The sequence below is a fragment of the Abramis brama genome (assembly GCF_963993115.1).
Source record: "Abramis brama genome assembly, chromosome: 23".
In the NCBI taxonomy this organism is placed as follows: domain Eukaryota; kingdom Metazoa; phylum Chordata; class Actinopteri; order Cypriniformes; family Leuciscidae; genus Abramis; species Abramis brama.
Window position 1 is genome coordinate 2,628,972 of NC_139985.1, and position 17,940 is coordinate 2,646,911.

Genomic DNA, 17,940 nt, shown 5'->3' on the forward strand with positions numbered 1-17,940 from the left:
ATATGCAGCTGTACCTGTAGAGGCCGATCCAGTCTCCTTTGAGTCGTGAGGTGAGCTGAGGTCCGGCCTTCTCCAGGGTCTTCATAAACTCCTCCTGGTTGAACGGCCGCAGCTGTGGAGGACTCTGGGAAATGAGAGTAGAGGAATATAATAGACATAATAAAGTCGCTAAATTAATTCTAAAAGAAAGAGAGAGAGAGAGAAAAAAAACGTACTTTCCAGGGTGAGATGCTCTTCTGTAGAGGCATGAGACTGGCCACATAACGCTCCTGCAAATCAAACACAGAATATTAATTATAGAATTATATCCTAAATTAACGGTCTGGAATTTAAAGACTTCATCACACATGCATTGACCATGTTTTTAAGATAGTTATTTTATCATTATTTATATACTATATTATACTATTTCTTAAAATATTTTAAATTAGCTTTTATTTATGCATTTAAGCAAGTTATTTTATTTAGTTTCAGTTAGTTTACAGCACATTTATATTTTACTTTATTTCAAATGACAAAAGCAACTTCAATAGTTTTAGTTCACAGTAACAACTCTGTCCAGGTGCGTGTGAATGCCGTCGCATCATTGATTTTGTATGCAAAGAAATGCTCCTACCAGTGGTATGATGAAACTCTGTGTAAGTTCCAGGAAATATCGACGCAGAATTGCATTCTGGGCCGCTGAAGGGCGCTTCTGTTGAACTCCCTGATGTTAACCACAAAAAAACTGAATTAATAAATCTGCGTGAATGTTTTAGCAGTGATATAATACACCAGAGAGACACTCACCTTCTGGAGCTGCTTGATAATGTCCTCGTCTTTGTTCAGGAAAGGTTTATATGCCGTGTAGACACCTGAGACGAACAAACACAGAGTTTTACTTATTCTTTTGCTTTTGGAAATTGTACAGTTCTGTAATTCAAACATTAACAGAAAGAAATACAAAGACCACCTACATGAATACAGAACACAATAAAATGAACTCATGATAGTCTCTCATTCAAGTCTCACCAGGTTTCGAGTCCAAAGTCTTCAGACTTTTTAGTTTCTTCACTTTCATCTGTTTAGCCATCTCTCCTTTAAAAACAATTCAGATATTTATAATAAAGAACAAAGCCAACAACCTCGGTCAAATCGTTTTGTTTTATTTAATTTTTTTCATTTGTATAAATGCTTTATTGCTCATTCCCAGCAAGCAATTTTACATTTAAAAGACGTTTAATAGCCGTCCAAACACAACCCTGATGTCTAGGCTAAAACAAGGCAACATTTAGGCTTTCAGTGAAAATGCCCAAGAACAGACTTGTCATCAATTAGATAAAGAAATGAAATGAGTGAAGAAATGAAACCAAACACCTTGTAATCACTGTTTACGATGGAATATCATTCATCTCGCAAGTTATTTTGGCAAAAACGGCATGTAACCAAATTCAAGGTTATTTTTGCTAGAAGTGTGTTCCTCATAGCCGGACTATATCGGGTCTGTAGTTAACCTAGACGCTGAAATGACGGCTATTGCTTGCTGGGTTTAAACTTTGGAAAGTCATAATATTGCTGAAACATGTCAATGCTTCATTAGCTTTAATTGAACATGCATTTGATCACTATTTAAAGGTCAGAACCTGCTTGCTTCATGTCTCCGATGCGGATGATGTGAGGCCAGTGCTGGAGAGTTTTGGCGAAAAATGGGTTCGTAACTCCCAGAATGACCGAAGGCCTACAGCACAACACAACACACACACACAAGATACGGTTACCAAAGAGCCAGTAAGAGTGTCACATGTCTGAGCTCCAGAAATACCCTCATCCCTCGCACATATTGATTATACGCTCATCCTGACACTGATTGAGTTACATGCTGTGTTTGTAGGTCAAAAGCACAAAAAACTCTAAATATCACAAACCTGTCTATACACACACACACTATACATGTTAAAATACATTCTATACTAGTGTATTTATAGTAGTATTTTATACTGTATTTATAGCTGTATTATATACTAAATAAAATACTATAAATTGTATCACAATTATAGAATGAAACATATTACAATTGATGCAGCGTACTGAATATATTAAAAACTGAATTCATTATTATAAAAATATTTAATGAAAACAATTAAATTATACAAATATTAATATATTAACAACAAAATAAATGTAAAATATTATATTATAAATTACATTTACAATAATATAGTATAATAAAATGAATATTTCAATATTTAATACAGTATAGCAAATATGAATACATTAAATTATATTATAATAAATACATGTATTGAAAACACACACACAAAGAGACACATACACAAACACATACATATATACATACACATAAATATACACACACACATACATATATACACACACATAGATAGATAGATAGATAGATAGATAGATAGATAGATAGATAGATAGATAGATAGATAGATAGATAGAATTGCTTTCACTAAATGTTATGATATTTTGTTTTTGTATTATATTTTGTGTGTGTACAGTGAATATATACACTGCTGTTCAAAAGTTTGGGATCGGTAAGATTTATAATGTTTCTAAAATTATTCTCTTCTGCTCACTAAGACTGCATTTATTTAATAAAAAAAACAAAAAAAAAACACAGAGTAATATTGTGAAATATTATTACAATTTAAAAGAACTGTTTTCTGTTTGAATATATTAAACATTTTCAGCATCATTACTCCAGTCTTCAGTGTCACGTGATGTTTCATAAATCATTCTAATATGAAGATTTGCTGCTCAAGTAACATTATAATATATATATATATATATATATATATATATATATATATATATACATATATATATATACACACAGTACCAGTCAAAAGTTTGGAAACGTTACTATTTTTAATGTTTTTGAAAGAAGTCTCTTATGCTCATCAAGCCTGCAGTAAAAAAACACACAAAAAAAACAAAACAAAAAACAGTAATATTACTAAATATTATTACAATTTAAAATAATGGTTCTCTTTTTTAATATACTTTAAAATGTAATTTATTTTTGTGATGCAAAGCTGAATTTTCATCAGCAAGTACTCCAGTCTTTGGTGTCTTATGATCCTTCAGAAATCACCAAACTTTTGACTGGTACTGTATATATATATATATATTAAATCTAAAACATTATGTTTTGTTTGTATTATATTTTGAGTGTGTGTGCATATATAAATAAATATAAATACATAAATAAAAGACTGAGCATCATTCATCATCCAACACATTGTTTACTTACGGAGCTTGTGTTCGAGTGGTGTATTCCTTAAACTCACTGTCATGAATGGTGAAGTACGGCCGGAAGTCACTGCAGTAACGCAGAGGAGAGATACAACTGCACACACACACACACACACACACACACACACAGAGATTACTTTGCTTTAAATTCACATCATTAACCAGCATTAAAAAAAGGGATCTAGAAGTCAGCATTCGCTCTGGAACCGCATTCTGCTCATATTCAACACTGTCTGAGTCTGTGGTGGGTAACGCTGTCTCTGTACATCACACACACACACACACACACACTGCATGAATTATCTAGCCGCCCTCTTTCAAGGTCGACCGCAGCGTGGTCATCATTCAACTCAGCATCACAGAGCCATTAAACTTGTTTAAGTACTGCAACACATCCCATGCACTTGATGCACACTGAACTGCAGAAAAAATCTGCAGAATTCTTCAGAATGGATTTAAATTTAATAAAATTGTGTTTAAATGAGTATTACACGTTAATCAGTTGCTGACAGCATTATCAAATAAGTCCTGAGAACATTTCATGTCCAATCAGAACAAAACATGGTGCCGATTTAAAATAAACAGGTTTCATCCTGCATTTTTAATGTAGAGTGAAGACATCAAAAAGTATAGCTAAACATTTATTGTCATATCAAATGCTAGACGACTGCAGTTTCAGCTCTAAAATCTGATTGGATGGATTGTAAAACAGCCCATTAGTGTGTGTCCGAGATGGCGAACGGGAACATGGTTTATGTAACATTAGCAACACATTATTAGCCGTTTGATAACGTAATCGAGCCATAGGCTAATCATATCAATTACCGTTATGTGTCTGACTTTGTATAAAACGCATCATGATTCTGATTCATGGACTTGTAGACGAGCCTGTATAATTCACTCTTCTTCTTCTTCTGAATCAGTTTCTGGTTCAAACATATATGGCTGAATTAAACTAACATTTACACTTGCCATTGTGTCGTGTTTACTACAGTCGAGCGAGTGGATCAGGTGATCCGAGTGGAGGCGGGGACTCATTTGCATATTCATGAGTCCACTTATACTAAATTAAGCAAAGGTGTCGGGTTACATTCAAGCTATTTTAAGGCATGAAGACATTATTTTCACAGGAAATGTGTCAACTTACATATGTCATTTTGATTATCAAAGATGAGTTTTAAGCGATATAGTTATTGACTGCAGGGGGACTTTAAGAGGTTGTAAAATCACTGTAACACAATCTCACGTGGCTTATTACTTTATTCGCCGTACCTGACCAATGCCAACACCGTGTCTGAAGATTCAGCCGGTGACGGCGCCATGACCACCAGCGCTTCCCCCAGCAACACAAGCTCCCACAACATCTGGATATGAAAAAACACTGGATAGAAACACCTGCAACATGAGAAACAGTTACAGGACAGATCAACATCAAACTAATGGATGCTGAAATGAAATGGTTTTGTTATAACTTGACACCATATAAATGATTTTTACAGATTAAGTGTATAAACATACAGGTGAAACTCGAAAAATTACAAGGTTGTGCAAAAGTTCATTTATTTCAGTAATTCAACTTAAAAGGTGAAATTTATGTATTATATAGACTCATTACATGCAAAGTGCGATATTTCAAGCCTTTATTTGTTATAATTTTGATGATTATGGCTTACAGCTTACGAAAATTTTATAATTACGAGAGAGTTTGGGGTTTTCATAAGCTGTAAGCCATAATCATCAAAATTATAACAAATGAAGGCTTGAAATATCGCACTTTGCATGTAATGAGTCTATATAACATATTAGTTTCACCTTTTAAGTTGAATTACTGAAATAAATTAACTTTTGCATGATATTCTAATTTTTTAAGTTTCACCTGTACTATGGCCAACACACTGCCATTCAAAAGTTTAGGGTAAGAACGATTTTTAATTTTGGAATGAAATGGAATGATACTTTTATTCACCAAGGATGCATTAAATTGATCAAAAGTGACAGTAAATGCATTTATAATGTTACAAAAGACTTCTATTTGAAATATTTGCTGTTCTTTCCAATTACCAAATAATCCTGAAAATAAATGTATCACGTTTTCTACAAAAATATGAAGCAGCAACAACTGTTTTTAACACCGATAACAAGAATAAGAAATGTTTTTTGAATGTTTATTAGAATGATTTCTGAAGGATCATGTGACACTGAAGACTGGAGTAATGATGCTGAAAAGTCAGCTTTGATCACAGGAATAAATTACATTTTTACTATATATTCACATAGAAAACAGTTGTTTAAATTGCTAATAATATTAATATATCAAATAAATGCAGCATTGATGAGCACGACCCCAAACTTTTGAATGTCCGTGCACTTTTCCCAGCTACCAACAGGAGGCCCCAGAGGACAAGCAATAAACAAATCCAGCCCAACCATGAAATACAGTACACTATGTCCCAGTCACAGTAGCACACACACTAAATGTGCTTTACCTGAAGAGATCTACTTCATGGACGGTCGGCAAGACAATGGACACCAGACTGTCGCTCTGCGAATAAAAGATCAGACTCCATTACGTAAGAGCAAACTCTGCAGAAATGACACATCGCCTACAGGCCTGGCAGAGGCAATGCTTTTCATACCGGCGTGGACTGGACGAGTTGAGATGTTCCAGGCTTGTCATAACATGTGGGGATGCGTAGCTGAGGAGAGCAGATGGCAGCGTTCGTTAATAAAGTGCACTGGAGTTTCACACACTTGGCTAGTCTCTCACAAAGATTACCTTCATGACCACACCCATGATGGGGAGCGTAAGAATCTTCCCTGGGCACGGCGTGGGCCACCGGTCGATGTCATTGCAAGCTTTAACGTAAAAACAAAAACATTCATTAACAAATAGAGGTCAACAATACATCATATTTTGCTATGCAGTTCCTGTGTTTTTGAGTTGTTGCTGCATGATATTCTGGTGCACTGCAAAAAATGCTTTTCTTATTCAGTATTTTTGTTTGTTTCCAGTCCAAATATCAAACATTTCTTAAATCAAGATGCATTTACTAAAGTAGTAAAATGACATAAGATATTAGGTCTTGTTTTCTGGGGAAATAAATAAAAAGTAAGTGAGTTTTTGTTTAAAACAAGCCAAATTATCTGCCAATGGGGTCAAAAAAATAAAAAAAATAAAAACATCTCGTTTCTGTTTGAATTAAGATTATTTTTCTTACCCCACTGGCAGATAATTTAGCTTTTTTTTAAAGCAAAAACTCGCTTAATTTTTATTTATTTCCCCAGAAAACAGGACATAAAATCTTATGTCATTTTACTCATCTAGTGAATGCATCTTGATTTAAGATTTTTTAGATATGTGGACTGGAAACAAGACAAACATACTATAAAAAAAAGCATTTGGCAACCATTACAAGTGAAAAGCACCAGCTCCTTTTTTTTTTTGCTCGTTTTCTTTCCACCACACAAACGTTCAATCAAGTTGCAGGATGAGTTAAGCAAGTTTCATATACATGATGATTTTGAAATAGGGCTGTAGTCAAGACCACCTTTGTCGAGTCCAAGACAAGTCCAAGACCAGGACTAGTCGAGTCCAAGTCAAGACCGAGTCCAAAAAGGTTCGAGTCCGAGTCAAGACCGAGTCCAGGACAGGAAAAAAAAAAGTCTGCTAAAAAAATATAGGCTAGCCTATAGAAATTAAATCATTATGTAATAATGAAATAATTAATACTTTTAATTTTATTTAAAATAATTGACTAATTCAAAGAACAACAAAAAAATAATAATTATATAGGCCTAAAGGAGCACACACATTCGTTTCGACTGTCTGATCAGCCTTACATTCTGTTCCTGTCAATCATACACGCGATGTCAACCAATTAAACTGCATGAGGGAGGGCCGAGCCAACTCACAGACACACACACACACACACACACAAGAGATGCGGATAAACCGCGGATCGGGCGGATGACGTGACGAAAAATAATATTTTAGCCTACCACTCGTGGAATAGGCAAAGAAAGAAAGGTAAGAAAAAAAGTCGGAAAACTTTGCCCATTAGATGTGCAAGGCAAGCAGGCTAGTTTTCGGGGTGTTATGGACCAGGGGTTTTCAAAGTGGGGGCCGCCAGAGGGCGCCAGGGGGGCCGCAGCAAGTTGGAAAAAAAAGAGTTAAAAAACGTTAAAAAATAAATATTTGCTAATATGAGTATTGTTATGAAAAAACATTATAATAATTTGTTGCATAGCCTATCTGATATCTGACTGATCGGCTAGTGACAAGAATTGGCCGATTTTCACGTGATTTTCAGTCTGACATATGCCGATTCAAATGCACTTGGGCGCCGCATGAATAACATCGCGCAACATCACACATGCACACAGAACGCACATGTAGGAAACCTTGTGAATTACGGCCGTTTCAGATCGCGAGCGGCGCGTGAGCAGCGCGAATTTTTTTCGGCGTGCATGTTCAGTGAGTGCATTCACACCGCGAGCTGGAGCAGCGCGTGAGCGTCAAGCAGGAGCGTCGCATGAGCAGCAGTGAAGCGGAGGGTTTCGACGCCGAGTCTATTTTTGTAGCGCTGCTCACGCTCAGTTAAAGTGAAAGCACACTTTTGATGGACAAAATAAATATGATTTCACTCAAAAAAATGCACATAATTTGCATGTATAGTGTGTTTTAACAAGGAGTAGGCTATGTCAGAAAAGAAAATGAAGACAACAATATTTATAGAGAATGTATCCATTTAAACTTGTTTTTATTAACCAGTTTGGGTAAAAGTGGTGTTTTATTATATATATATATATATATATATATATATATATATATATATATATATATATATATATATATATATATATATATATATATATATATATATATATAATATTTGTGTGTGCTGTAAAGTGGTTAGAAAAAATGAAATCAGAATCGGCTTAAATCTGTATCGGCAGGTCAAACTCAATGAAAAATCGGAATCTGCCTTGAAAATTGTAATCAGTGCATCTCATCTTTCTGATTGGCTGGTATCAAACACCATCACATAATCTGATGTTCACCTAGATGTTTATTTATTTATGTCTACATGTGCCGTGCCGTAGTATTGTCGATGGGTTCAATACGGGGGGCCTTGGCCAGAACCTAGTGGTATTTGGGGGGCCTTGGCATGGAAAAGTTTGGGAACCCCTGTTATGGACAATTAAAAATATGAATATTCACGTTGCACTAGCGGTGGACTTTCAACGAGTTTATTTAAACATTTATTTTTTATAGAGCCGTTTATGAGTCAAAAGAGCCGGCTCTTTCAGTGAGCTGAGTGAAACGAACCGGCTCACGAAAAAGAGCCGAAATGCCCATAGTTATTAGGTGGCCAGTGTTTCACTTTCCCTCCAATAATATTTTGTTTTAATATCGCGGCGACGTATGTGTGATTACTGGGAACATAATAAAGACACCTGGACTCGGTCGAGACCAAAAGCCATATTTGGCAAGACCAGTGGCCGAGACCGAGACAAGTCCGAGTCCGAATACCAGCGAGTCCGAGACAAGTCCGAGACCATAGAAAAGCGGTCTCGAGTCCGGACTCGAGTCCAAGACCGGACTCGAGTACTACAGCCCTATTTTGAAATGTTCCTGGCAATGGTCCTAATAATGATGCTTGATTTTGCAAAGAGCACTAATGATGCAGAGTTTGATTTGTTATCAGAATTGGTTTGTCGTCCATGTTTTCAGGACTCACCGGCCTCTAAACACGGCTCCTGCTTCTCAAAGTACTCCGGGGCGATGAGCTTCAGCAAAGAGTGGAAGAAGGTCACGTACGGCAGCTTGCTGATGAGGACCAGCGACTGGAGGAGAGACACACATGCATACATGATGAGAGAACGGTCAAGAAGTTCACAAATCCTCTCAGGAATCAGGACAGAACACAACAGACGAGATCTTAAAGGAATAGTTCAGCTAAAAAATAAAACTTCATGCTGCTTCAAAACTCTAGGACTTGTTTCTTTCATGACATAGAAACAAAAGTTCATTCACACTGGTATACATTCTAACATGCTGCATAAAGAACTTTTAAGACACATTAATGTGCGATTTTAGTCATTTCTGGAGCTTGATTTCATTGTGTGGAAAAGGAGCTATACATCATAACTGATCCATCAGACTTCTATGCCTCATATAGTATGATATGGTGAGAATATGGAGCTTATACTCGAGGAGGGAAAAAAAACTCATAAATTTTATTAACCCAAACTAAGCAAAAATATGCAATTTTGTGCAAATTCTGCTATTTATATGGTCAAAAAGTAAGATGAAATTCTAATTGCTTGCAATGTAAATCAATTAGATCTTTTTAACACTAATGCAGACGCTTACATTAAATGCATATAAATATCAGTCGTCACTACATATCTGCCAATAATATATTTAAATGCTTAGTTTTATGATCAAAGCTCTGTAGTTAAAACATATAAACCAATGCAATACAATGATGATTGAGAGATGAAATCAAAAACCTGATGGATTATGTATGGATAGTGTTCATCTTAAAAAAAAAAACATTACTAATAATATAAAAGTTATTCTTATGTTAACTTCATAAAAATCAGTAAATATTTCACAGCAAAAGGGCACGTGAACCACAAGCTACATTTGTACAATTACACTAAAAGGACATTTACTTGCTTAAAAAGTATTAACTATCAAATCAGACGACAGAAGGCATGTGGTAGATTGTGCGCAACAGATTTTCAGCAGCGTTTTGATCATGTAGATCAGGGGTTTTCAAATTGGGTGAATGTGAGCCTCCCCTTAGAGTAGGTTAGGACAGCCGAGCCCCCCCCTTCCCCAAAATCCGTCCGCCTGTCCTAACCCACACACACCTCTGCAGTAAATGCCATCTTTTGTGTGTTCCAGGCAATGATGGGTTTCAATAACAACTGATAAAATGTAAATATTATTTTATTTCCACAACTTTCTTAAAAGTGCATTCATAAACGATTCTTTGCAACAGCAAATCATTTTCAACTTCATGCAGGCCTAATTGAGGCTACTTTTAAAATCACTGAACATCAGTAGGCCTAACCACAAGTCAACAAAACATGCTTAACATGTGCTATCAGCACCAGAGCGACCGCCGACGACACCTGACGGCTGAAATCGGCACGGCGTGTCTGGGCTTTAAGCGCACATTTGAAGGAGATGCACAACATCTTGAACAAAATCAGCAGTGGTGGAAAGAGTACTGAAAAAACATACTCAAGTAAAAGTACCATTATATTCCAAAAAAATGTAGTGTGAGTAGAGTAAAAAGTTCTTGTCCAAAAAACTACTGGAGTAGGAGTAAAAAAGTAGCTTATTTAAAGGTACTCATGAGTAGTGAGTAGTGAGTACTGAGCTGTGGATTCTACCCCTTAAAATAAACACTGTGCACTACAATTTATAAATAAATAAAAAATTGCACATACTGTAATTCACATTATATTTTGTTCTTTGTCAGAAATATTGAAGAATATCTATCATCCATCTTTTTAAAATGCATCAAAGCAGTACACCATTCAAATCATATTGCAGTATTTGAGAAAAAAAAGCATTTAAAATTAGGCCCACTGAGCCTGAGCATGCTATTGTTGCACATTAAATATCAATATTTATAACTGTGCAAATAATTAAAAAACCTTTAGAAACTCATATGATAGTTCAGCATCACACACCATGAGATGGGTTAAATAGAGAGATTAAAAAAATACCCAAAATGGTACCAGTTTTAGTGTTTCGATAAATGAGAATCACTAATATTATATAATAATATTATCAGTTTACCTCACCTAATGCACTGAAAAAGGCTAAGATAGTAGGCTAACACTAATTACACTGTAATTCCATGCTATTAAATATGTTACAAATTAAACGTAAATGCACATTGATCTAGAAGGTTGGCATCATCCCTTACATTTTACACGGCTACATTTACTCGCATTGTAATGCTGATAATATAATTTGTAAGGAAAATTGTGCATTAAACAGGGAAGTTATATCCGGGAAACTTTTACAAAAGAAACAAACAAACACACACACACACACAAATGCATGTCTCTATAGTTTCGGCGAAGCTGTTTTATCAGCAGCATCCACACACACACAAAAACAGTTGAACATGAAAAACGTTTTTGCGCAAGTGGACTTGCCAAATGATACGGAGCCCGGGAAGTCACCTGTAGGAAAAAAAAACAAAACAATCCGTGGCGACGGTTTGGCAATCCGTCCGCTCAGTTTATAAACCACTCACGAATTCTCAAACTGTTCCCTCGGTTTAACAAACCGTACCCACGAGTTTCTAATCCGGGCTCTCAGATTTGTAAACCGTGCCTTCAGTTTTTGCAATCTGTACCCACAAATTCATAAACCGTGCCCACGCTTTCGCAATCCGTTCCCACGGGTTTGTAAACTGTACTCACGGATTTGTGACTCGCCCTCATTTTAGAAGAACACGTTGTTAACGAATCCTATTGTATAATGTTTTATTGAATATTAATGGAATACATCAAATTGACATACGTCTGAATGCTTACAGTGATTCTCAATTGTAGCGGGTATGGGTGGAATATACGATTTAATATGAATGATGTGCATCAAAATATTTTGTTCATTTGTGATAATCTTAGCACTTTATTATTATTTTCTAACCTGTATTATGACTGATATTTGACGAATTGCTTTGTTCATTTTTTTTTGTAAGTTTTATTTACGGTTTATTAATCCGTGGGCACGATTTGTTAAACCGAGGGAACAGTTTGAGAATTCGTGAGTACGGTTTATAAACTGAGCGGACGGATTGCCAAACCGTCGCCACGGATTGTTTTTTTTTCTCCCACAGGTGACTTCCCGGGCTCCGTAAAATGAAGACGGATTATATGAAATGGATCAATCAAAAAAAAAGGGTCAGCGGGAATTTACCACATTATGAACTCGTCACGCAATACTACGTGGGAACGGATTGCGAAAGCGTGGGCACGGTTTATGAATTTGTGAGTACAGATTGCAAAAAACTGAAGGCACGGTTAACAAGTCTGAGAGCGCGGATTAGAAACTCGTGGGTACGGTTTATTAAACCGAGGGAACAGTTTGAGAATTCAAAACCGTCGCCACGGATCGTTTTTTTTTTACTCACACAGGTGACTCCCCTGGCTCCGTATTACCCCCTAATGCTGACTTCTGTTGACTTGGGACAAGGAAACGACGCATTTTAAAGCTAATACTCGCACACACAATTATCGATATCAATACAGCTGCATACAGTTATTTTTTTCTTTGCGTGTCGCGCCTCCCCTGTGGCTCTTTGGCGCCCCCCAGGGGAGGCGCGCCTCACCTACTGAAAACCGCTGATGTAGATCATTCAGAGGCTTTATAATTTTGTGCATCAAATATGATCCAGTAGGCTTTATAGAGTTAAGGACCAAATGTAGATGCATCAGAAATCAGTTGGAAGTGGAAAAACAACAACTGTAGTGTAGAGTAGTCAACATCGTGCCGTTAGCAAAGAAAACAAACTGGGCTGTGTCGGCTCATGTCAAAAACCACAACGTTTTATAGAAGCTCAGTGAATCACATCAAGAATTGCATAAGAAACCGCAGGGCAGAAAAAGGGTCCCAGAAAGCACCTGTGACTTCAAAAATAACGAGAATTAAAGGCTCTTGAAAAATTCCAGAACTACCAGCGAATCTCCGCCTCTATTTTTAGGGTGTGAACAACGTTCGCGCCGCTGGTGATAGATCAGAATCACACTTCAGAAAACCAGACGCAGGATGCTCGTGTGGTGTTGGGACTTGTTCAGTGCTGTGCTTGAGCGTAGCTGGCAGCAGAGGTAAAGATACTAAAACATGTCAAGCAAACTTGGGACAAAATGAAGCAAAAAACCATTTGAGGCTTCTCACAGACTAAAGACACCACTTCATTGTGCTCAAATCACTGCGACACACACCACTCGAACAACAGACGGTGATGACACGTGCAATTGTTAATATCAGAAAGCTACTTTTTGGGACTTTATCTTATTCACCGTATCCCCCAGAGTTAGATAAGTCCATACATACCCTTCTCATCTCTGTGTGTGCCGTAACTCTGTCTGACTCACCCACCGCTAGCCTAGCTTAGCACAAAGACTGGAGGTAAATGGCTCCAGCTAGCATACTGCTCCCAATAAGTGACACAATAACGCCAACATTTTCCTATTTACATGTTGTGATTTGTATAGTCACAGCGTGTACAAATAACAAGGTCACATGAGACACAGCCATCTTCTAACCGTATACACACTGGGAACTATATTCTCAGAAGGCGAAGCACTGCTACTTGGGCGGAGTGATTTGCTCGCAGCGCCTGAGAAGCCCCGTGGTGAGGAGCAGAGAGTTCGCTCAGAGTTGGAGTAAATCACTCCGCAGAAGTAGCAGTGCTTCGCCTTCTGAGAATATAGTTCCCAGTATAGATAAGGTAGAAGATGGCTGTGTCTCATGTGACTTTGTTATTTGTACACGCTGTGACTATACAAATCACAACATAGGAATATTTTGTCACTTATTGGGAGCAGTATGCTAGCTGGAGCTGTTTACCTCCAGTCTTTGTGCTAAGCTAGGCTAGCGGTGGGTGCATCAGACAGAGTTACGGCACGCACAGAGATGAGAAGGGTATGTGTGGACTTATCTAACTCTGGGGATACGGTGAATAAGATAAAGTCACTAAAAGTCGGCGTGTTCCTTTAACACAGACAATGAGGGAGGGAGTGATGATAAATGTGACATCTTTCTCTCTTCTGACCAACGTAATTAAAGTCTCTGTATTTTTTTCTTTATGAAAGTTGTGGGAACACTATCGTAGATTTTTTCTTTTGCTATTTGAGAAATGGAAACTGGAAAAAATATTGCTGTCGTCTCTCGGTCATGGTTATAGAGCGCAGAACACAAGATACGGAAGTAAAAAACTCTGGATTCATTTTCTTCCAAGGGAAATTGATTTTTAACGATTTTTAACGAGCATTATATGTGCTTGTTAAAGCATTTTCCATTCATTTCTCTATGGGAGAAATGTATGGAAAAAACACCGTTCCACACGATTTGTGCTTCTGAGAACCCTGGAAATGTGAAAAGGGTCAATTTGAGTAGATGACAGGAACATAATGTGTATAAATTATGACATAATGTGCACCAAAGTGCCAGGAATTAGCTCTAGGGTGGATGAAACACAAATTGCTTCTTTGGAGTTGTTTGTTGCACTGCCAGAAGCAAACTGCATGTTACAACAACTACCAAACATCACTTTAAATCCGTCACCTCCCTGATCAACTCAATGTCTGTCATGAGACATCAGATTCATGGTGAGGGTCAAATCATCGTGGTCGTACCTTCTGAAAGTAGCCCCTCTTGAGCGACTTGTCTCGCACCTGTCTGAAGTACACGTACCCGTAGTAGTAACCCTGATCTCTCTGTGGGAAAGAAGAAAAACATGCACATTTCCTCTTAGTAGTGATGACATGCAGGGTTTTTCACTCACTTTGGTTACTAAATCTTTAAGTTACTGGCCATTCAGAACTTCTACTAGCCAAGAAAAGAAGAATAAATACACCAGAATAACTAGGTCACAGCATATATATTGATTTCATACATTAAGGCGAGACACTACAGGTGAATAGGGTAAAATTTTAAAATAATAGATATCACCATGAAACTTCCTCAGTTGATTACTTACACAAGTATATATATATAAAAAAATATTACAAGTTTTAGAATTTGTATGTTTTATTATGCAAATTAGGCATTATCTCCTTAAAGTCCCTGTAAAGGCAATTCTACAAAAAAATTCTAAACACATTATAAATGTTAGAAATGTATTGCTAAATCATATTACAAAGACTGTGAACTGTGAAGTACTGAATTGTGGAGTTAGACCGTTAAACAGTTTTCACCATTGCTGTGTTCCGGATTTTTTGGGCGGGGCTAAAACGGGGGCTCGATGACGCACTGAAGCTCCTGGACACGCCCCTACTTGATGACGCACTGGAGCCCCTGACGCTGGCCCCTCCCCTAACAATATAGCACATTCACATCAGTTTGCCGATCGCGAGTTACTGTCAGTACTATTAGTTACTACATCCTACAGTTTGCTAGCTAGCTATGCCTTCGTCACGGAAATGCGTATTACCTGGATGCGATCACGTACAAAACAGATCGGTGTCCTTATTTAAATTTCCGAAAAACTATCATATCAACAAGAGGTGGATTAATTTTGTGAAGAGCCACCTTGATGTTGAGTCGAGGATCACCGCCAAAACCGGTAGTGATCATTTTACACGGGATAGTTTTATAAACTTTCGTCAGAGACAACTGGGATTCACTGATAATCCGCTGTTACTGGTGAATGGCGCCGAACTGACTATCTCCCGCCGGCGAATTTTTTTTTTGCAGGGTGGTAGCGGAAGACTCATTAATATTCATTAGGGAAGTCATCCCTGATTGGTCTTAACCCCAGTGACGGGTAGGTTTAGGGGCGGGGTTGGGGTAGGTCATCACATAGACCCCAATGACGGGTAGGTTTAGGGGCGGGGTTAGGGGTAGGTCATCAGAACAATCAGGGATGACTTCCCTAATGAATATTAATGAGTCTTCCACTGCCACCCTGCAAAAAAAAAAATTCGCCTCCCGCCTCGGCGATCATCCTCCCGTCGCGCCGACAACTGGTGCCATCGTCGGCAGTGCGTGCCAACCAATGAGTGTAAGTTGCCTTGTGTGCTTATGTTATAATTATAGTAGGTAGTCCAGGCTCGAACATGTATGGCTTTGTAAAACAAATTAAGCTGCTAGGAGCATCCATTCCGGCTGTAGCGGTGACAGACAGTTGAGTGTGGCGACGGTAGCTTTCCCGCGAGTGGGCGTGGTTTCAGCGCAGCCAGCGGACACGCCCCCAGCGTTTGAGAGCAGAGACTACTGCTCATTTTTTCAAGATTTTGATAGCTTATTTTATGTACTTGCCGGCTTTTTTTATCATTCAAATTTGGCTGGGTGGCTAATAACACATTTTTCTGTGGTGTGACAAACTCAGAACACATACTTAATTTTGACTTTACAGGGACTTTAAATATGCACGATTTTGCATATATTTTCGGTAGATAGATCTGAACATAAGATAAAGCCAGGTGCAAAATTCTTTTTACACACAAGATGAAAAAAAAAATTTGAGGGATTTCAGGATATATGCTTTCATTACCTAGGAAATCAAAATATACGGTCCATAGCCTTAAAAAAAACAATTTTCGCCATTTTTTTTATTAAAATGTCACATAAATCAGGCCAGGAATGATTTATTAACAAATCCCTCTGAAAATATCTTCAGAATACTGCTGAGTGTATAACTGGAAAGTTTGGTGTACATAGGCTGAGATGTTTGTACTGGAGAATGACAAAAAACTCATTTTGAGAAAACGGCAGTTAAAGAGTTAAATAGCTCTAAATGAGATTTCATCATTAGCTTTAAATCCCCCTTTAGACATTCTCAATTGGTTACTGATAGAAAGCAAATGCCCATATTTGGGTTACATAGCGTTGTGAAGGAGACTCAGAGCTTTACAACGATACCGGTCATGACAGACTTCAGTAAACAGACGTAACTCGGCGTGTCGTGTTGGGATGCTAACTTCTTGGTAAATTAGGGAGAAACTTACTGCCGCAAGTAAACAAAATGTCATAAAATAAACATCTTAAATTATATTTTCAGCGTTTTCTTTATAGCAGCTTGAAAGAACACATATTGAAGGAGTAAACTAGCCCAAAATCTCAACTGACCACTGCATGAAAAATCAATGTTTTTGCCTGCCGTGTCTCGCCTTAATTTCTTACTCAAACAAAATCCTGTCATCCAGCCATCTCCTCCCTTCCTCTTTCATCCTCATCATTTTCAGCAAAAATTCTGGTTGGACAGATCAATACAGGACAAAGAACATCACAAAAATGTGGGATGCTGGAAAATAATATATCAAGTAAGCCAGATATGAGCAGATTCTGCGCAATACGCTGCGTTTAATATTTCATGATGACTCACGAGTTTGAGTATTTGGACTAAATCTGCGCAGTTTTGTCTTACATGAACTTTCCCAGCAAAGTGAGTAAACATAATAAGTAACATGCCAAATTGGCAAGTGATTTAACAGCATTACCCACCACAGTTTTAACTGCATTTGACAGGTGTTAATTTCAAACCACTGCTGACATGTAACAAATTATTTGCAGAAGTATTTTAGTGACATTATGATTAATTTAGGGCAGTGGTTCTCAAACCTGTCCCCTCGCCACTGCACATTTGGCATGTCTCCCTCATCAGACACACCCAATTCAAGTCTTGCAGTTTGTACTAATGAGCTGATAAGCTGAATCAGGTGTGGAGACATGCGAAATGTGCAGTGGCAAAGGGTCCCCAGGACAGGTTTGAGATGAACCACTGATTTAGGCCCCGTTTACATTATAGACTGTAAAAAAATATGGATGTAGTGTCCGTGACGTACCCGTAGGTTTCCGAAGACCGTTTTTGAAGCCTAAAGTGGGCGTGGCCGACCGTCGCCATCTTGGCAGCGCGTCACTCCCGAATTTATTTATTTTTACAGTCAGACAATGAGCTGAGGTAACGTGACGGCTAACAG

The 17,940-nt window shown here is 37.7% G+C and overlaps 1 protein-coding gene across 1 annotated transcript in view; it reads right to left on the reverse strand.

Moving 5' to 3' along the window:
• The window catches only part of dennd6a (DENN/MADD domain containing 6A), a 33,928-nt gene that overhangs the window by 5,255 nt on the left and 10,733 nt on the right, over window positions 1-17,940 (reverse strand). The window contains exons 5-17 of the mRNA XM_084100162.1: window positions 14,656-14,736; window positions 9,000-9,105; window positions 6,035-6,114; window positions 5,895-5,954; window positions 5,745-5,800; window positions 4,531-4,653; window positions 3,257-3,352; window positions 1,623-1,717; window positions 1,012-1,077; window positions 790-854; window positions 617-706; window positions 216-269; window positions 15-124 (exon numbers count right to left, since the gene is read on the reverse strand). Of these exons, the coding sequence (XP_083956288.1) occupies window positions 15-124; window positions 216-269; window positions 617-706; window positions 790-854; window positions 1,012-1,077; window positions 1,623-1,717; window positions 3,257-3,352; window positions 4,531-4,653; window positions 5,745-5,800; window positions 5,895-5,954; window positions 6,035-6,114; window positions 9,000-9,105; window positions 14,656-14,736 (1,082 nt within the window). The remainder of the gene's footprint in view (window positions 1-14; window positions 125-215; window positions 270-616; window positions 707-789; window positions 855-1,011; window positions 1,078-1,622; window positions 1,718-3,256; window positions 3,353-4,530; window positions 4,654-5,744; window positions 5,801-5,894; window positions 5,955-6,034; window positions 6,115-8,999; window positions 9,106-14,655; window positions 14,737-17,940) is intronic.